This window comes from Sceloporus occidentalis, unplaced genomic scaffold (assembly GCF_023333645.1).
Source record: "Sceloporus occidentalis isolate IW3139 unplaced genomic scaffold, rSceOcc1.0.p SCAF_2, whole genome shotgun sequence".
Taxonomy (NCBI): domain Eukaryota; kingdom Metazoa; phylum Chordata; class Lepidosauria; order Squamata; family Phrynosomatidae; genus Sceloporus; species Sceloporus occidentalis.
The window spans coordinates 164,117,562-164,136,049 of NW_028316982.1; the positions used below are offsets into that span (position 1 = coordinate 164,117,562).

General features: G+C 40.7%; 1 protein-coding gene across 1 annotated transcript; it reads left to right on the forward strand.

Annotated features, from left to right (window-relative positions):
* The first annotated feature begins 2,590 nt into the window (after window positions 1-2,590).
* LOC149319216 (vitamin K-dependent protein Z-like) lies at window positions 2,591-17,981 on the forward strand. The gene is made up of 8 exons (XM_089511305.1): window positions 2,591-2,657; window positions 5,087-5,250; window positions 6,868-6,892; window positions 8,914-9,027; window positions 9,308-9,439; window positions 10,182-10,267; window positions 11,398-11,512; window positions 17,365-17,981. The coding sequence occupies exons 1-8, from the start codon at window positions 2,591-2,593 to the stop codon at window positions 17,880-17,882; spliced, it is 1,221 nt and encodes a 406-aa protein (XP_089367431.1). The 3' UTR covers window positions 17,883-17,981.
* Window positions 17,982-18,488: the final 507 nt, after the last annotated feature.

Sequence of the window (18,488 nt, forward strand, 5' to 3'; positions counted from 1 at the left end):
ACAGTTTGGGAGTACTCCTGGACACATCTCTACAGCTATCATCTCAAGTGGATGTGATGGCCAGGAGTGCTTGGTACCAGCTTCGGCTGATACGCCAACTGCGTCCCTACCTGAACCAAAAGGACCTTGAAACAGTGGTACACGCATTGGTAATGTCTTGTTTAGATTTCTACACACTCTACATGGGGCTACCTTTGTACCAAGTTCGGAAGCTTCAGTTGGTTCAAAATGTGGCAGCGAGACCGGTCACTGGGACATCCAGGTCAGACCATATAACATCAGAGCTAAAATCTCTTCATTGGCTGCCAGTTAGCTTCCAGGCGCAATACAAAGTGTTGGTCATTACCTTTAAAGCCCTACCTGGCTTGGACCCAAGTTACTTGAGGGAACGCCTCTCCCTACATAATCTGCCCTGCACTCTCAGAACATCTGGGAAGAATCTATTGAAATATTAAAAGACCAGGCTAACATCAACTTCCCATAGAGCGTATACAGCCATAGCCCCCATGTTATGGAACAACTTGCCAGAAGAGATCTGTCTTATTACCACCTTAGATGCCTTCAAGAAGGCACTTAAGACAAATCTCTTCCGGCGGGCCTACCCACCCAATCTTTTATAAAAAACCCCCTAAAAATAATCCCACTCTGGCTGTTAATTGTGAATTTTAGATGATGTTTTTATTGTTTTAAATTGCATTTTTTGAATGATGTATTGTTTTATTGTATGTAGTCTAGATATAACTTCTGTTTTATGGTTGTAATCCTGCCTCAATCCATCAGGAGAGGTGGGAAATATAAATAAAATTTATTATTATTATTATTATTATTATTATTATTATTAGTTGTGACATATCCAACTCGCAAATTTAAAATTATACCTTTAAATTAAAATATCATATGGATAGCGTAAATTTATGTAAGTATACATAATTCCATGTCATTAAAGTAAACATTTGGTAAGATATGATGCTGAGCCTCACCCCACTCACCTCATCTCTTCAGCACTTTAAAGGGACCTAGGCAAATGCCACAGTCTGTTTCTGCCCAAAGGCAGATGTTTGGGAAGTAGCGGTGTCACCCACCCCTTAGGGTATCACCTGGTGTGGTCCACACACACACACACACATCCCCCTAGTGATGCTCCTAGCTGCACCATTAACCCATTGTGCATTTGCAGAGTGAAATGGTGACAAACACATCAGGTTGCCAAAAATGCAATTGATTTAATAATAACATTAACAAACTGGCTGGTACAAAATGGATATGTATGGGAAAGGCACCACGGTAATGGAGGACATCCAACAGACAGGTGAGTGATATGGGGGCGATTGGCAGGTGCTAGTGATGCGTCCATGCACTCGTGCACATGTGTTTGTGGTGGAACAGGAAAAAATAATGGCACAACATAGCTAGTAGTCATGAATCCTCCATTATGGCAGATCATTATGGCAGTGTGGCCTGCACATCAGTAATCAGGCCATTGTGGGAGCCAGTTGTACAGTCAGTCGGATCTCTCACGAATCGGAAAACCCTAGGGATTAGCCATTTTTTTCTCTGCATCTGCTCCTGGCCTAGGAAATATATGCCATTTTTCTTTAAGGTGGTGTGCATGTGGTGGCTACATGCTCCTAAATTTTGTTGAGTTTCTGAATTTTGTGGAAGATTAAATACTGTTGTGTTTCTCCCCCCCCCCCTCCAAAATGGGAAGAGATTGCAGTACACATATATACTAATGGGGCTTGTCCTGGTGGTATTTATTGCCTGATGTTTTACTCATTTTAATATATGAATTAAATTTATTTTGTTAATGTGTGAACTGCAACAGTGATACTGGTAGTGATTGTGATAATAATAATTATAATTACTTTATTGGTGTTACTACTGTTGAACTTTCTGTTAACATAATCATTAATACAATTGTGTTGACAGTCTGAAAAATGACCACAGACCAGATTGTTCAGAGAGAGAAAAAAGGAGGATGGGTCTTAGAGGGCGAAAAATGGTTGGCCATAAAGATGATCTGGATTCCCAGAAAATATAAATAATAAAATTATGTAAAGCTCAGACAATTAAGTCAAGACGTGCATTAATCCAAGAGTCACCCTTTGTTTAACAAACCTGTGAAGGAGAAAAATGGTTTTGTACCTGCTTTGGCTTTCTTTAACCCCCCCTCCCCTTTTAAAAAAAAGAAGAAACAGGTATACATTTCTCTTCAGTTCTATCTTTTTTCAAAGATTTCCTCTGGGTTATATCTTCCCTACACTATCTAGCAAAACTATCTAATGTTCATCGTGAAGGTCAGAGACACATTTTCCAAGATCAATTCTTTTATAAAGCATTTGTCAGTGTCCCCCCACTTCTTTGTTTGTTTTGTAGTTTGGTTCATGGAAACTTAACTTTCACACATGTATGGTCAATAAATCTTTCTTTTTTAAAAGAAGCTTCTAGTTATTGACACCAGGTCCTTTGTAGCCCCTCTGTGGTCATTTTAAACAAGAGTTGAACTTTAAACTTTGCTTATTTTGTAACTTGGCCAAACAGCAACTGCTAAGCAGGCAAAATTCAGCTAGCTGTTGTAAGGAAACAAAAAATGGGAACTCACAGCTGGACATGGTTTCTCTTGTTTGCTTTCTTTTTTCATCAGGCAGACCAGACAGGTAAGATGTTTCATCCACACTGTATTTAAATGTATGTTGATTGTCCAGAAACAAGTGAGAAAAGAAGGAATTAATCATTTGTCTTTAATCTGTGCCATTAACTTCTTCCCAACCATTTATCTACCAGCTTCTAATTAATGTTTAGCTGGAAATTTAGGTTTGTTGATTCCGTAAAGGCAGAACTCTGCAATTTTCACAGAACTAGTTTACTGTAGTTAATTGTTTAAATAAATATTAAAAAGAAATTGGAAAGCAAGCATTAATAGAGGTGCTAGTCAGAAATTATTGTTGCTTACATTCCACTTTTTAATGACTTAAAGTCCTTTTAAAATGGGAGCACATGTTTATTAAAACAGACATGAGCCTCACTGAGTTCATTCAGACGTACTCCTATGTAATAAAGGGTAAGACTGCAAAATCTGTCGGTTGCATGGTATGGGGAAATATAGTATTTACAACACACTAACAAATAAATGTGATGACCACAGACACTCAACCTCACCTACACTTACATTTGCATACAAATCAGAAACGATTCTCCTGTTGTATTAAAGTATAAGCATAACTGATTTCTTAATTCTGCTGCCAGTTACCCACCGCACATTACAAATGCCAACTAGAGTATTTTCTGCTGATAAAATATTATATTCTGCTGTTTCCTGTGCAGAAAATGCTATTTTCTCCACAAAAAAATAAAAATAAATAAATTTTCCATCGAATACATCTGGAACTGCAAATAGCCTTTGAGCCCTGCACAGTTTTCTAGCAGTGGGAAGAAGACCGCTAAGTTTACTTGTTGCTTATTAATACAAACACTTATAATGCTATTCTTGTCAATTTACTATATGGGGGGTTTTTTTGCCTATAACAAAATGGAAAAGAGCCAAAAAACATCTCAGGAAGCCCCTGAGAATGAATGTCATCTGATTCAAAGGGGAATATTAGAAGAAAGTAAAGAAAAACCTATAACCTATACCTCCTTTATATTCACTTTGCTCCATCTTATACCTATAGTATATACTCATGTATAGGTCTACAAATTTTAGTTTAAAAACTGACCCAAAAAACCTGAGTTGATTTATCAATGGGTCAGTGTAAGTACTGTTCCTTAACTCTTATTTAAAAAGGAACCATTCCCTGGTGAAAGGCAAGAGTGTAATCTGTCCTGGAAGTATTCATCACCCTCTACTCTCTTATCCATCCACCCTTTAGGGAGGGCATAAACAGTTAGGCCTTCTGGAATTTTGTAAGTTCTTTGGCATCATTTTCTTTTCCTTATTCCTTTACATCCTTTGTTACATGCTTCTAAGTTTTACCCTCAACTTATCCACAGGTCATATCCATAACTTTGGCCCCAAAACCCATCCTTGACTTATAGATGAGGTTGACTTATGCATAACTTATGCATAACTTTCTAGCTTCTTGCATACTCCCACTGACCAAGAAAGGATGGCTGGCCAAAGATGCAGGGACTTGTTTGGCCAAGGCATCTTGGTTATGGAAGCTTCTTCTTGCCATTTCTCTTTGGAATTCCTGGAGGAAACAGAGTGGTAACAGTCAAGGCAAGGAGGCTGGGAAAGTGGAAGCTAGAGAGGGAGAAAGGGTGTGGGGAGGCAGGGTTTTGCTTTTGCTGCTTGGGCTGGCAGGAAGGATTGAGCTCTTTCTCTTCTTCCTCTCTCTTTAACTCTCCATTTTCAGGCCTTAGAAGGGCAAAAAAAAAAAAAAAAAAAAAGGAGAGTTGGTTTTCATAGGCCCCTCATGGCCCATACAAACCACAAATTAAGAACTACGATTCTTTCCAAGGAGCTCTGCAAAATAGGTTTCAGCTAGTCTCCCTTCCCTCAAAAAGCTAGACTTTCTAGTAGATTTGTAATACTGATCCAGGGGATCTGAAATAGAGACCAAGAGAGGACAGGTCCCATATGACAATCATAAGGTGTGAGATTTCAGCCATTATCTAGGCTTGCTTCTCACAATACAGAAGAATAATTACATTTAGTTCTATAACTCAACTACTATAATATATTAAACGACACAACAGACATATAAGGAGGAAGTATATTTCTAATGGCATTATAGTAGGGGAAAATACAGGTAAAATGTGCATGCTGAGCAAAGTGTGTTCAAAAATATGTACAAAGTTTCATGCAGACTTTTTTTAAAAATCAGGTTTCACCGCAAGCTTAAGAAACATGGGATGAAACAAATTTGCAGCCAGGAAATGAAACCAAAGTACATAGATTCACTCCTCCCTAGACATGCATTAATTCTTTCTAAATATTTATTTGACACATTCTCATGTAATTCATGGGGGGGGGGGGGGGGAGAATGGATCAGAAGGTGACATGACAATCAGTTTGCATGTGAGAAAGTACGATAGCAAGATTATATGTGGAAACAAAACTAATTTTTCATTTGCTCTCTTCCAGTGTTTCTATCAGGCAAAGATGCAAATAAAGTTATTGCTAGATCAAAGCGTGGCCGTTCTATGATTCTTGAGGAGATCTTCCAAGGTAATTTGGAAAGAGAATGCCTTGAAGAAAGGTGTACATATGAAGAAGCAAGAGAAGCATTTGAAGATACTGAAAAAACGGTATGGAATCTTCTCAGATTTTCCCTTATAAACAGGTTAATAAATCAATGTTAGTTATGTTAGTATGTAAAGCATGGCCCCAATCTAAGATTTGTTGAATGAACAATTAACCTATGAGAGGTATGATTCTCTGTACTAGTACAAACAGGGATGCAGTGGCTTAATGGTTAAGATGCCAATTCTGACAATTGGAAGATCAGAAGGTTGGCAGTTTGAGGCCCAAGTTCTGTATGATGGGATGAGCACCTGTCACTAGTCCCAGCTTCTGCCAATCTAGCTATTAGAAAGCATGCAAATGCAAGTAGATAAGTAGGTACCACTTCATTGGGAAGGTAACAGTATTAGGTGTAGTCATGCTGGCCACATGACCACCAGAGTCGTTTTTGGATAACACTGGCTCTTTGGCTTAGTAACGGAGATGAGCACCACCCCCTACAGTCAGTTACAACTAGGTATTCATGTCAAGGGACTACTTTTACCTTTTTACTAGTACAAATCCATAAACCATGAGGATTGGGTCATTACATCTGCAATATAGGGCCTGAGCAGATGGGCAAGATACCACAGGTCAAGCCTTTGGTATCCTGCCCCTGGTTGTTTCTGCCCCAGGATGGCATGGAGATGGAGATTTGGCAGGTGTTTACATGTCCACCCAGCACCCATGGAGCTGCCCCCCCCAGTCTTCCCTGCAGCCCCATTGTGTCCTGTAAGGGGCACCTGGCTATCCACACATGTCCAGGTGCCCCCATCTGACATCACAGGCCATGATGGGATCCTTCATGGAAGACACAACAGCAGTGACAGCAGGTAAGGGGCACGCGAGTGTGTGTGTGGTGTGCTGACTGTCACCACTGAATTTTCAAGAAACTCCATGGCAAACAGCAGGTCCCTTTGGGCTGGGATCAGGCTGGGATCACTGGATCAGCCTGCTGATCCCAGCCTGGAAATATTGGCTTTTGCCTTCTGCTGCCTGGGTATTTATGGGGGCTGTAGTCAACAAACAGAGCTTGAAAACTAATGTTTGGAATACAGCTCCCAGAATGATCCTTCTAATATGGTCACAGGACATGAGACATTCTGTGAGTTATAATAAGAAAAAGTAAATTTTCCAAGCTTTGTTATGTCTGGAGGGCACCAGGTTGTCTGCCCTTGAAGCAAGGAAAAATGTAAGGTTGATGGCAAACAATGCAATCCTCTGTATGGATATTCAAAATCAGTTTCATTTAGTTTAATGACACTTACTCCTCACAGGTATGTGTTGCCTGAGAATCATTCCACTTACTACAACAAGCTCAGTCTTGAGCACAGTGTTATGTGGTCCTACTAGGTCATGACAAGGAAGATGAATTATTTGAATTTATCATGATATACAGACAAGCTAAAGACCACACTGAGACCATTGGGGAAGGAAACAGGTGGAGCACAGTGGCCTTTTCACAGAATGCCATTTGTAGGTTTAATACTACTAGTGACAGAATCAGTATCACTACTTTAATGCTCAATATTAAACATGACTAGAATTAATTTCTATTATCTAGCAGAACAATTGAGACAGCTATATGTTATAAATATTTAGTATTAACTATTTAAAGCAAAACAAATATGTTTTCCCTCCAGAACCAGTTCTGGAATGGCTATTTTGGTAAGTAGCTTTTACATTTATATTTTTAGAATTTCTGATTTTTTAAATATTTTAAATGAAGATTAAGCAGGTTAGTCAGAATGGTTAATTATACTATCCACAGTAGTATATGTTGCTGTTGTATGTCTTCATGTCATTTCTGACTTATGGTGACCCTAAAGTGAACCTACCTCAGTGTTTTCTTAGCAATATTTGTTCAGAAGGGTTTCCCCATTCCATTCTTCTGAGGCTGAGAGAGTGTGACTTGCCCAAGATCACCCAGAGTGTTTCCCTGGCTAAGTAGGGATTTGAACCCTGGTCTCCAGAGTCATAGTCCTACACTCATCCACTACACCACACTGGCTTTATTTTAGGATATTGTAAACTATCTTCAGTGGACATTTCCCCTAAAATATCATGATGTAGATTTAGTATAATTTAGTATAAATAAACTGAATACAGAGGAAAAGAATAAAAATATAGTTCAACTATTGATTAGCTTTGTACTGAACAACCATGTGTATTGCTGGGAGGAGTGAAACTAGATCCCTCTCATTAGACATTATGATTGATTTATGAGGACATTATGATTGGTTTATAACCCTTGTATTTTGCATTAAAGTTGTGGCTATTCTTGATAACCCATATAATGGTGTCCGTCCCCTTCCTGCGTGGTGCAAGAAGAAAATAAGTCTGGGTACTGGATAGCAGGCAACACTATTCCCAGAGCAGGGTGCTTTTTTAACTTCAAATGGAAAACTTCATTGCCTTTTGTTTCCCAAACTTTATTGTCCAAAATTGCCATTTTCTCCAGGTTGCTCATGACCATGGAAGGCAGACATGAGAGGTGACCTAACATTTTCATTTACATAGCTGCTTTATCTGCAACACTCAGAACAAAAGTTTAGATACTGTGTCTCCACATCAACACTTTCTTGCTCTGTATACTTGTGTTTACTTTTTTAAAACACATAATTGCCTGATGTAGATGCTATTAAGCTTCAAAACTTAGCATGGTGTGCTTTGCATATATTGTCTGGCCTAAAAGAGGTGTCACTATAATACGTGCTTCAGATTTTCCATAAATGCAATCATTATAAAGACTGGAAAGGGGAGTTATTCTTTTTTAATTCAGATTTTTTTTCATAAAACTCAGAAATTAGCATGGTTAATCTTTAGTCCAAAACCAGTTATGAGCAAAACTGGATTCTTCCAGTTGGCACATTAATTGTATATGCTCGACTATAGGCTGACCTCATGGAGAAGTTGAGGGCAGGTTTGGGGCCAAAATTATGGATTTTGATATGACCCATGGATAAGTCTAGGGTAAAACTTAGCAGCATGTAACAAAGAATGTAAAAGCTGAAGTAAAGGGAAAGGATGCTAAAGAGCTTTAAAATGTTTCGACAGGCATTACTGTTGGTGCTCACTCTAAAGGCTGGATGGATGAGATAATAGAGGGGGTTGATGCTTCTTTTTAGATGCTCTGAGATGGGATTAAGTTCTCACCTTTCACCAGGGCATGGTTCCCTTTTTGATAAGAGTTAAAATACTGTACTTACATTGACCACCCAGTCCTCCCAGGGTTTTTGGGTCAGTTTTTTTTTACTAAAATTTCTATACTTATACATGAGTATATCCAGTATATTCCCTAGAACTCTTAGCACCTCTTGGGGCAAAGAGAGAGACTGAGAGATTGAACCTTTCTCCTGAGGAGCAGCAACAAGCAAGAATGTGGGAGTGGGTCTTGTAATACGTTTGAGGGCAGAGAATTTTGAAGGAGCCAAAATCTTTACCCGATCAGATTACTTTGAGAATTGTTTAACACTTGATAACATCCATATTCCCAAAATAGGGATTTTGAAAACCTGGCATTATCACTAACAGAAAGCAATGAAAATTGTCAGTTTTTTTTTATTTAAGAAGTAACTCAGATAATATTTTGCTGATAAGCAGAGGAGTACATGAAGTGAATCAGAAGGCAATAGTTTGTTTAAGGCAATTTTAAACATATTGTACTCACTAATGTTATTTTTCATCAGGTGGCATACAATGTTCCTCAAGCCCCTGCCTGCATAACAGTGTATGCAAGGACAGTATTCGCAGTTACACATGTAATTGTACAGACGGTTTTGAAGGACTCAACTGTGCTTTTGGTAATAGACTATGTCTTTCCTTCCTAAAAGATTATAAAGTGAAGTCTGTAAATTACCTTCTGGAGAAGTAGGAAAGTTTTTGCAGGCCAGTAATAGTCTATGTAAGCAGCTTGCTAGCTTGGGCTTCTGTCTTCCAGCAATGGCTAACTAGCTACTATAGAAAAGTTAGCAAATAGCATATGGTGCCAAGAGCGGGTAATTTTTTTGATTCCTATAATCTCTAACCATCATAGCACTAATGTCCTTAACTTCTGGTTAAAATGGGTCTTATTCTGTATAGCTAAAAATGAATGTCGCCATGAAATGGATGTGGGTTGTCAACACTTCTGCTATCCAGAACTGAAGTCCTACCGTTGTTCTTGTGCAAAAGGCTATGAACTTGGACAAGACAAGAAATCATGCATTCCACTAAGTAAGTATTTTATTATTTTTTAAAAAATAAAAATATGATATTTTTAGAAGGCAACAGTGAGACCAAAATAGAGTATTAGTTAAGCAAATGAGCTGTGATCCAAATCATCCGCAGTTTACATTTTACACTCAGTAAGTCCAGTTTTTACCCATAACAAGCCTCTGCTTTTTTTCAATTGAAAAAAAAAAATTAGTTGGCAAAAGAAATCCATAAAAAAAGGATTCTGGAAAGGGATGGGGGGAGAGTGGAAGGCAATGGAGTTCATGGCAATTGGGCTGGTCTGCACTTCTAGGGAAAAGAAAAGAAGGATACACTGCATCTGTGAATGCACTTTCATTTCGTCCCTCCTGAGTCTGGACCAGTTGCTTCTTTGCCATCTGAATCTCCACTTCCCCATCAGTAAGCAGCAACGTAGGCTCCTTCTGGAGTTTCAGAGATCCTGAGGGAGGAGGAGGATACAGAACTGCACAGGTGGAGCATTATGCCCTTCTTGCAAAATGTAGAATCTTGGCCAGAGGTGAGCAAAATGTGGCCTACAATACCTTTTTGGGTTGCAATCTCCTACCACCATTCCTCACCAGTGTCTCCCTCCAACATGTGAAAAATGTGCTTTGCTGCTCTTGAAAGCCTTTATGTGTGACATTTGAGGACTTACAGAGGTCACACTAAAGAGATTTGCTCCAGCTTCATAGAATAAAGTATCTGAGTGTTCTTTTGTTTTTGTTTTTCTTGTCATTGTTAGACAAGTGTGCATGTGGTAGATCTCAAGACTACATACCAACGCAACTGAGTGCAACCGAAAAGAACCACAGAGGATTCCCCTGGCAGGTATCTGAAATAGATGTTTCATAAATATTGAGTAGAAGCCTTGTCTGTATTGGTTGTGGTAGGTACAACAAAATATTTTAATTGCAGCAGATGAAGTAAATTTCTTGGGGATTTCCAGGTGAGGCAACTTGTAAATTAGTTGTTAAAAAAATCTACAGCATCAGATATAAGATTTTCTTTTCTTATATTACTTTTGGCATTCTTCCTAAGGCATGAGACATAGCAGGTGGTTGCTGTTAAGTGCTTTCAGGTTGACTCCAGCGTATAGCAAACACACTTTGGGTTTTCTGATAAGAAAAGAAAGTTTGCCATTGACTTTACCTAAGGCTGAGAATGTGTGACTTGACTCACCCAATGGGGTTTCCATGGCTGAACAAGGATTTGAATTGTGGTCTCCCAAAGTCCTAGCCAAACCACCACAGTGGCTGTAATTGCAAGTTGACTAGAGCTAATTTTCCTTTTTATATATGTTTGGTATAGATTACTCTCTGCCGTTCCATGAGCATTCACTGTTCTATATTCTTTACAATCTCATTCAACTCCAAATCATCACCCTCTCCTCTCACAACTTACGGTAGTTACAAACCTTTGTCCAAATTAATATGTGACCTAAATGCTTTTGATTGGCTTTAAGGCTGTCTCACCTACAAGATAGTCCTTCCTCTATGCAGCATTCATTTATGAAGAGTTTTGTTTAGAGCTGGGGGGATCACCTTTTAGGAATGACAACTCTTGCATTAATATTCCATTCAGCAGAATCACTGGCCATTCTGGCTGGGGAATTCTGGGAACAGTACCAGCAAGCTGTAGTATTCAAAAGGATTTTGTAGCACCTTTGAGACTAACTGAAAGAAAGAAGTTGGTAGCATGAGGAAGTAAGCTCAAGTCTATGAAAGCTTATGCTACCAACTTCTTTCTTTCTTTCAATTAGTCTCAAAGGTGTTACAAGATCCCTTTGCATACTGATTTTCCAGACTAACACGACTATGTCTTTGAATTCTACCAAGCTGTAGTATTGTTCATGAAGCTACAGTATAAGCAGCAGTGGGGAGGAAAAAAAGCAACATCTAGTATTTGATATACTTTATTAAGCAAAACTTATGTGAACTGTCATCTTGTTTACTTTCAAGGTCTTGCTCTTAAATGCAGATGACCAATGGTTCTGTGGAGGTGTTCTACTGAAAACCAATTTTGTTCTGACTACAGCTGAATGTGCACTACTTTCTCCTGTCACTGTTGCGATTGGTAAGTAGCCAAGACAAGTAAATGTTTTCTCTGTGTTGTGTGATTTCAAAAGCTTCAAAATCTTGCATGTAGCAAGCAACTTTACTAAGCCCACTCTTATCTTGTCTCCTCCACCTGCAAAAGAACATCCACAGTTCATTTGTGCAACTCCCATTTATTTCACAGGGGTGTTTTTGCAGGAAATAGAATACAGCTATTTTATTTCAGGCAATTGCTGTAGGTAATGTGGTGATGAAGCAAGGGAGACAAAGACTAGAGTGATGTTGGCAGAAGATTCAAAGTGAGTCTCACCGAACGCAGGCTACAGCCTGTTTGAAAGCCTACTCCATGGCACTATAGGCAGCAAATAAATTATTTTTGCTGCCACATTACATCTGCAAGAAGCTGGCCAGAAGAGCTGTTTCAAGTGGTCAGAGGTCTATTACATAATGGTCCTCAAGTAGAAAATTCAGATCACTCAACAGCCTGCTGGGAAGAATTTGCTGGTACTTTGCAGATAAAGTTGTTCTGATCCTCTCCAGCTTGGATGCTGTAGTTGATACAGGTCCAGTCTGTGTAAACCTTGGTGCCTGTTTGTCCAGTGTTAATGGATACTTTTCAGTTTGGGTAGCCTGAAGATGTGGACAGGATCCTTAGAGAGGTGAGAGCTACTACTTGTGTGTTAGTTAGACCCTTGTCCTTCTTGATTTATCAAATAGGCCAGAGAGAGACTGGCTGAAAGGGTGAAGGGGGTAATCAGTGAGTCTTTACAGCAAGGCAGCATTGCAGCTTGCCTAAAGGAGGCAGCTGTGCGGCCTTTGTTGGAAAGGTAATCCCTGAAAATGTCTCTCTCTCTCATGGATAATTATTGACCAACATCTAACCTACCATTTTGGGGCAAGATATTGAAGCATGTAGTAGCCTTCAAATTCCAGAAGTTTCTAAATGAAACAGATAATCTAGATCCATTTCAATCTGGTGTCAGGTCTGGCTATGAAACAAGTGCAGCTTTGGTTGCCTTTGTGGCTGACCTACACAGGGAATTGGACAAGTGGTGTCTGTTCCTGTTAGTTCTGCTGGACCTCTTGCCAGCTTTTAATATTATTGAGCATTATATCCCTCTGGGCTGCCTGACTGGGATGGGACCTGGTAATAATGGTTTACAGTGGCTCTGCTCCTTGGAGGGACAAACCCAGAAAGTAGTGCTTGGGGAACTGTTGAACTCCCTCGTCATTGGCCTGTGTGGTATTTAACATATACATGAAACTGCCAGTAGAGGTTGCCTGGAGTTCTGGGGTGCAATGCCATTGATATGCAGATGACACCCAGCTCTATTATTCCATTCCACCCCAATCCAAGGAGGATGTCTTGGTTTTAAACCAGTGTCTGTCAGCAGTAATGGATTGAATGAGGTCAAACAAAATGAAACTTAATCCAGACAAGACAGGGGTGTTCCTGGCCAGTTGAAAGGCAGATCAGGAAATATAGATTCAGCCTGTGTTAGATAGGGTTTCACTCCCTATGAAGACACAGGTTCGCTATTTGGGTATATTCCTGGACTCAGCTTTGAACCTAGAAGCCCAGGTTTCTGTGGTGGCCAGGAGTAATTTTGCACATTTAAAACTTGTGCGCCAACTTTTTTAATGGGCCAGATCTGGCCATGGTGGTACATGCCTTAGTTATATCCCATTGGGATGAATGTAATGTGCTCTACCTGGGGTTGCCTTTGAAGAGTATTCAGAAACTTCAATTGGTCCAAAGAGCTGCAGCCAGACTGTTAATTGGGGCAGAAACCATACTACATTTCTGCTGAAAAAGCTCCACTGGCTGCCAATTTGTTTCCAGGCACAATTCAATATATGGCTCAGGTACAGACTATTTATCAGAATGTATCTCCCGAAATGAGCCGGCTCGGGCTCTGAGATCTTCTCCCAGATCCAGCACCATAACAAGTAGGATTGGTGAGAATGCGAGAGACAGCCTTCTTGGTGGCTGCCCCTAAACTCTGGTACTCCCTCCTCAGGGAGGGCAGAATAGTCCCCTCCTTGTTGTCTTTGCATCGGCAGCCTGGATCTTTTTATTCAGGCAGGCTTTTAAAACAAAGTTTTAAAAGAATGGGCTAGGGAGTACTGTATTGTTTTAACAACTGTTTTCAAGAGTCTTGTTATCTTTTAAACTGAATTTTATTCTTGTACTGAATGTGAATTGTTTTAATACTATGAACAGTTTAATTCTATTTTAATGATTTTTTGTAATTGTATTCTTTTAAACTGTAAGCTGCTTTGAATACAAATTTTTGAGAAAAGCAGGATATCAATATTTAATGTAATAACAATACAAGTTACACTATATAAACAGTCTAAGCAGAAAACTGTAGTACCCACACTGCCTTACAAATTGTTCTACAGTTAAAAGCATTCCACAGACAATTTGCCTCAGTAATAAAGAACTTCTGAGATGCAGTAGAATTCCACACACACATAGATGTGATTTTGTATATGATTATTAATTTGCTCTCTTACTGATCTACCAATCTACTACATCTATTGTAATGTGGGTGGACTTCCCATTCATGAAATGAGACTCACCATTTATCTCCCTCACAAGTATATTCTGAGCACCTGGCACAGGTTTTGGGGACATAGAATCATAGAATCATAGAGTTGGAAGAGACCGCAAGGGCCATCCAGTCCAACCCCCTGCCTTGCAGGAAATCCAAATCAAAGCATCCCTGACAGATGGCCATCCAGCCTCTGTTTAAAGACCTACAAGGAAGGAGACTCTATCACCCTCCGAGGGAGTGCATTCCACTGTCGAACAGCCCTTACTGTCAGGAAGTTCCTCCTAATGTTGAGGTGAAATCTCTTTTCCTGTAGCTTGCATCCATTGTTCCGGGTTCTGTTCTCTGGAGCAGAAGAAAACAAGCTTGTTCCCTCCTCAATATGACATCCCTTCAAATATTTAAACAGGGCTATCATACCACCTCTTAACCTTCTTTTTTCCAGGTTAAACATCCCCAGCTCCCTAAGTCGTTCCTCATAGGGCATGGTTTCCAGACCCTTCACCATTTTTGTCGCCCTCCTTTGGACACGCTCCAGTTTCTCAATGTCCTTTCTGAATTGGGGCGCCCAGAACTGGACACAATATTCTAGGTGGGGCCTGACCAAAGCAGAATACAGTGGCACTATTACTTCTCTTGATCTAGACACTATACTTCTATTGATGCAGCCTAAAATTGCATTGGCCTTTTTAGCTGCCGCATCACACTGTTGACTCATGTTCAACTTGTGGTCTACTTGGACTCCTAGATCCCCTTCACACGTAGTTTCATTCAGCCAGGTGTCACCCATCCTATATCTGTGCATTTTATTTTTCCGCCCTAAGTGCAATATCTTACATTTCTCTGTGTTGAATTTCATTTTGTTAGCTTTGGCCCAGCTTTCTAGTCTATTTAGGTCATTTTGAATCTTGATCCTGTCCTATGGAGTATTAGCTATTCCTCCTAATTTGGTGTCATCTGCAAATTTGATAAGTATGCTCCCAATTTTTTCCTCCAAGTCACTGATAAAGATGTTGAACAGTACTGAGCCCAGGACAGAGCCCTGTGGGACCCCACTGGTCACTTCTCTCCAGGATGAAAAGGAGCCATTGTTGAGCACCCTTTGGGTTCGGCCAGTCAACCAATTACAAATCCACGTAACAGTTACCTTGTCTAGTCCACATTTTACAAGCTTCTTTGCAAGAATGTCATGGGAAACCTTGTCAAAGGCTTTACTGAAATCAAGACATACTATATCCACAGCATTCCCTTCATCTACCAAGCTGGTAATTTTATCAAAGAAAGAGATTAGATTTGTCTGGCATGACTTGTTTCTCTGAAACCCATGTTGACTTTTTGTGATTATGGCATTGCCTTCTAGATGTTCACAGACTCTTTGGCGGGATACAGACGGGCAAAAAGGGGTGTATTCATGACGTCATGAAGGTAGAGCCTTCAGACGGGCCTTACCTGAATGCCGCCATGAACACGCCCCCCGCACGCCCCAAGCGGGAAGAGGCGGCATTAAAAAGGTGCTGCTTTTCTCCGCTTCTTTTCCGTTTGATGCGCAGCTGCGCAGCTCCGTCTGTAAGCTGCTGCACCGGTACGTCAGAATTGCTACGCCGCTAATTTAAGTTGCCCATTTAAAAGCTCCGTGTCTGCTGCGTCGCATAATGAGTCGGGGTCCTGGAACATGCGCAGTTTGCAGTCAGGCTTTAATTGCAGCGTCAGCTGCCATGCAGGTGTGGAAGCTGCAGCACAGCTGCAGCGCATTTTAAGACTCGTAACCCTAACCCTAACCCTAGCCCTAACCCTAACCCTAACCCTAGAGCAACATGTATGCATGCGCTGCTTGGAAAGTTTGGACTTTAAAGTGAGCCCCTACACACATTCCTGTGCCATTTTCACCTAACAATAAAAACCGCTAAAACTGTAAATATTTACATATGTACAAGGGAGGTGATGGGGGATGGCAGGGGGACAGCGGTGGCAGCGGCGACAGCTGTGGCTGTGCATTGCAGATTCAGCAGGAGCGCGGGGACCAAAGGAGAGGAGGCATCCATGATGCTGGTGACACTGGCAAAGTGCAAGCGGACAAGGATGCCAACACCAGCTGATCACCAGCTGGCAGGAGACCACCATTGTTCTTGGGCAGAGCGGGGAAAAAAGTTTTAAAGGGGCTTGGGCACTTTAAATGTGCCCATAGGCTTTCTGCCGCCGCTGCTTAGCGCTGCAGCTGCGCAGCTGCGCATCCGCCAGCCGGCAAAGGGAAAAAAAAAGCCCCGTTTTTGGCCGCCTGTGCAGAAGCTGCCTCTCTCTTTGCAGCGTCCTCCGAGGTGGCGGTTTGGAAACTGCGGGTCAGAAACGGCCCCAGGTGAGGCGTCTTCACTGCCCCCCATGTGGAAGCCCCATCTCCTGAGCCACGCCCCCGGGGCGGGCGGTCTAGAGGCTCCGTATTCAGCAGAATACACCTCCAAGACGTCTTCCCCTGCCCGTTTGTATCCCGCCTTTGTTTAATGATCTGCTCCAGAATCTTTCCTGGTATTGATGTCAGACTAACTGGATGATAATTGTTGGGATCCTCTTTTTTCCCCTTTTTGAAGATGGGGACAACGTTTGCCCTCCTCCAGTCTGCTGGGATTTCTCCTGTTTTCCAGGAGTTTTCAAAGATTATTGCCAATGGCTCCGATATTACATTTGCCAGTTCTTTTAATACCCTTGGATGGAGTTCATCTGGTCCCGGAGACTTAAATTCATTTAGATTAACAAGGTGTTCCTCTACTATCTCTTTACTTATTCTGTGCTGAAATTCCCCTATTCTGTCCTCTGCTCCATTATCCTCAGGTTGAGCACCCTTTGCCTTTTTTGAGAAGACTAAGGCAAAGAAGGTGTTGAGTACTTCTGCCTTTTCTCTGTCTTCTGTTAACATTTTGCCATCCTCTCGATGCAGTGGCCCTACCATTTCCTTCTTCTTACTTTTAAAGAAATACGTGCAAGAAAGTTCAAAGGGAATCTGTTCCAGTAATGGTGTCCATTCTGTGGACAAAACCCATTAAGTCCCAGAAAAGGGGAGAAGAAGATCCATGTACTTGACTCCCTGTCAATCCCATATCTACAGTTTCATCCGCCCCCCCCCCCCAAAGGGGGTTCCTGGCTACACTGCTAGTTTTGACAGTTCTCATGAGTTTCAGAACAAACAATATAGCTCCAAGCTGAGTAGTAGATGATTAAGGTCTAATGAGAATTGAAGCTACTGACAGAATAGTTTTATAAGTATTTGGATGATTAGTATGACCACTTTTATAACCAACTAATAAGAAAATTACCTATGTAGGACTGAACAACCTGCAAAGAGGGAGACAAGTAATACATGTGAAGCAGACCAATATACACATCCGCTATGACAACGAAACAGGTGAAAACAACCTGGCATTACTTGAACTTAGAAGACACATTGACTGTGACAGCTACCACTTACCCATATGTGTTCCAGAGAGAGATTTCGCAGAGAATGTACTGATTTCAAAACTGGCAGCTACTCTCAGTGGCTGGAAAGTGGCTGAAAACCAATCAGCAGATCCACTAAGTGAACTATCTGTTTCATACCTCAATGAAAATGAATGCAAGCAGAACCTCAACAGAAGTCTAATAACAAGAGAATTCTGTGGATACAGTCACGAGGGACCTAGTGAGCTACTGGCTGGAGGAAGTTTTAGTGCCATTGACTATAAAGGCACGTGGTTTCTGACTGGTGTTTTAGAACCTTGGGCCACAGAAGCAAGTAAGTGGGAAACACTTATATTTACCAAGACTACAAGATACATGATGTGGTTTAAACGAATCATGAACTAATCAAGTGCATAGCAAAGAAACAAGTGGAATGGCAATATGTAGAATCCACAAGTCAGCATTGTAAATATTATGTATGTTTAACTGTAAAATAAAGCTCGTTAACCCCATTACCCTATCTCTTTTATTTTCCTTAATGTAACTCACCATCAACATTTTTGTTAAATAGTTTTATTTATATAATACATGCCAGTATCATTTTCCCAATACTGTATAATGTGTGGGGTTTTTTAAAGATTAGAAATATCCCTCTCTTCCAGTGAAATGGCTCAGTTTGCCACAGGACGCAGTCAAAGAACTGTTAACAACTACTCACTAAATTCTGCACAACAAACTTCTGTTCATGCCTCTGAGCTGTATTTCAGCAGGCTGAATGTTCAGAGTGTGTGCTTGCAGGATGGGATTTCATTTCAGGTTGCACTTCAAGATAGATCTGCTAAACTTCCCACCAATGGAAACCCCTCTGGTCTGGTCCATTCAGCCTCCTCCTTGCTGACTTTCTGCCTGCTGGTAAAGACCTTTCCATATAAGTGTATGTGGCAAATAAAACTTTTAATGAGGGGTTGTGTGCATGTAGAGTGGGTTTATGTTTTTAAAGTATCTTTTAAT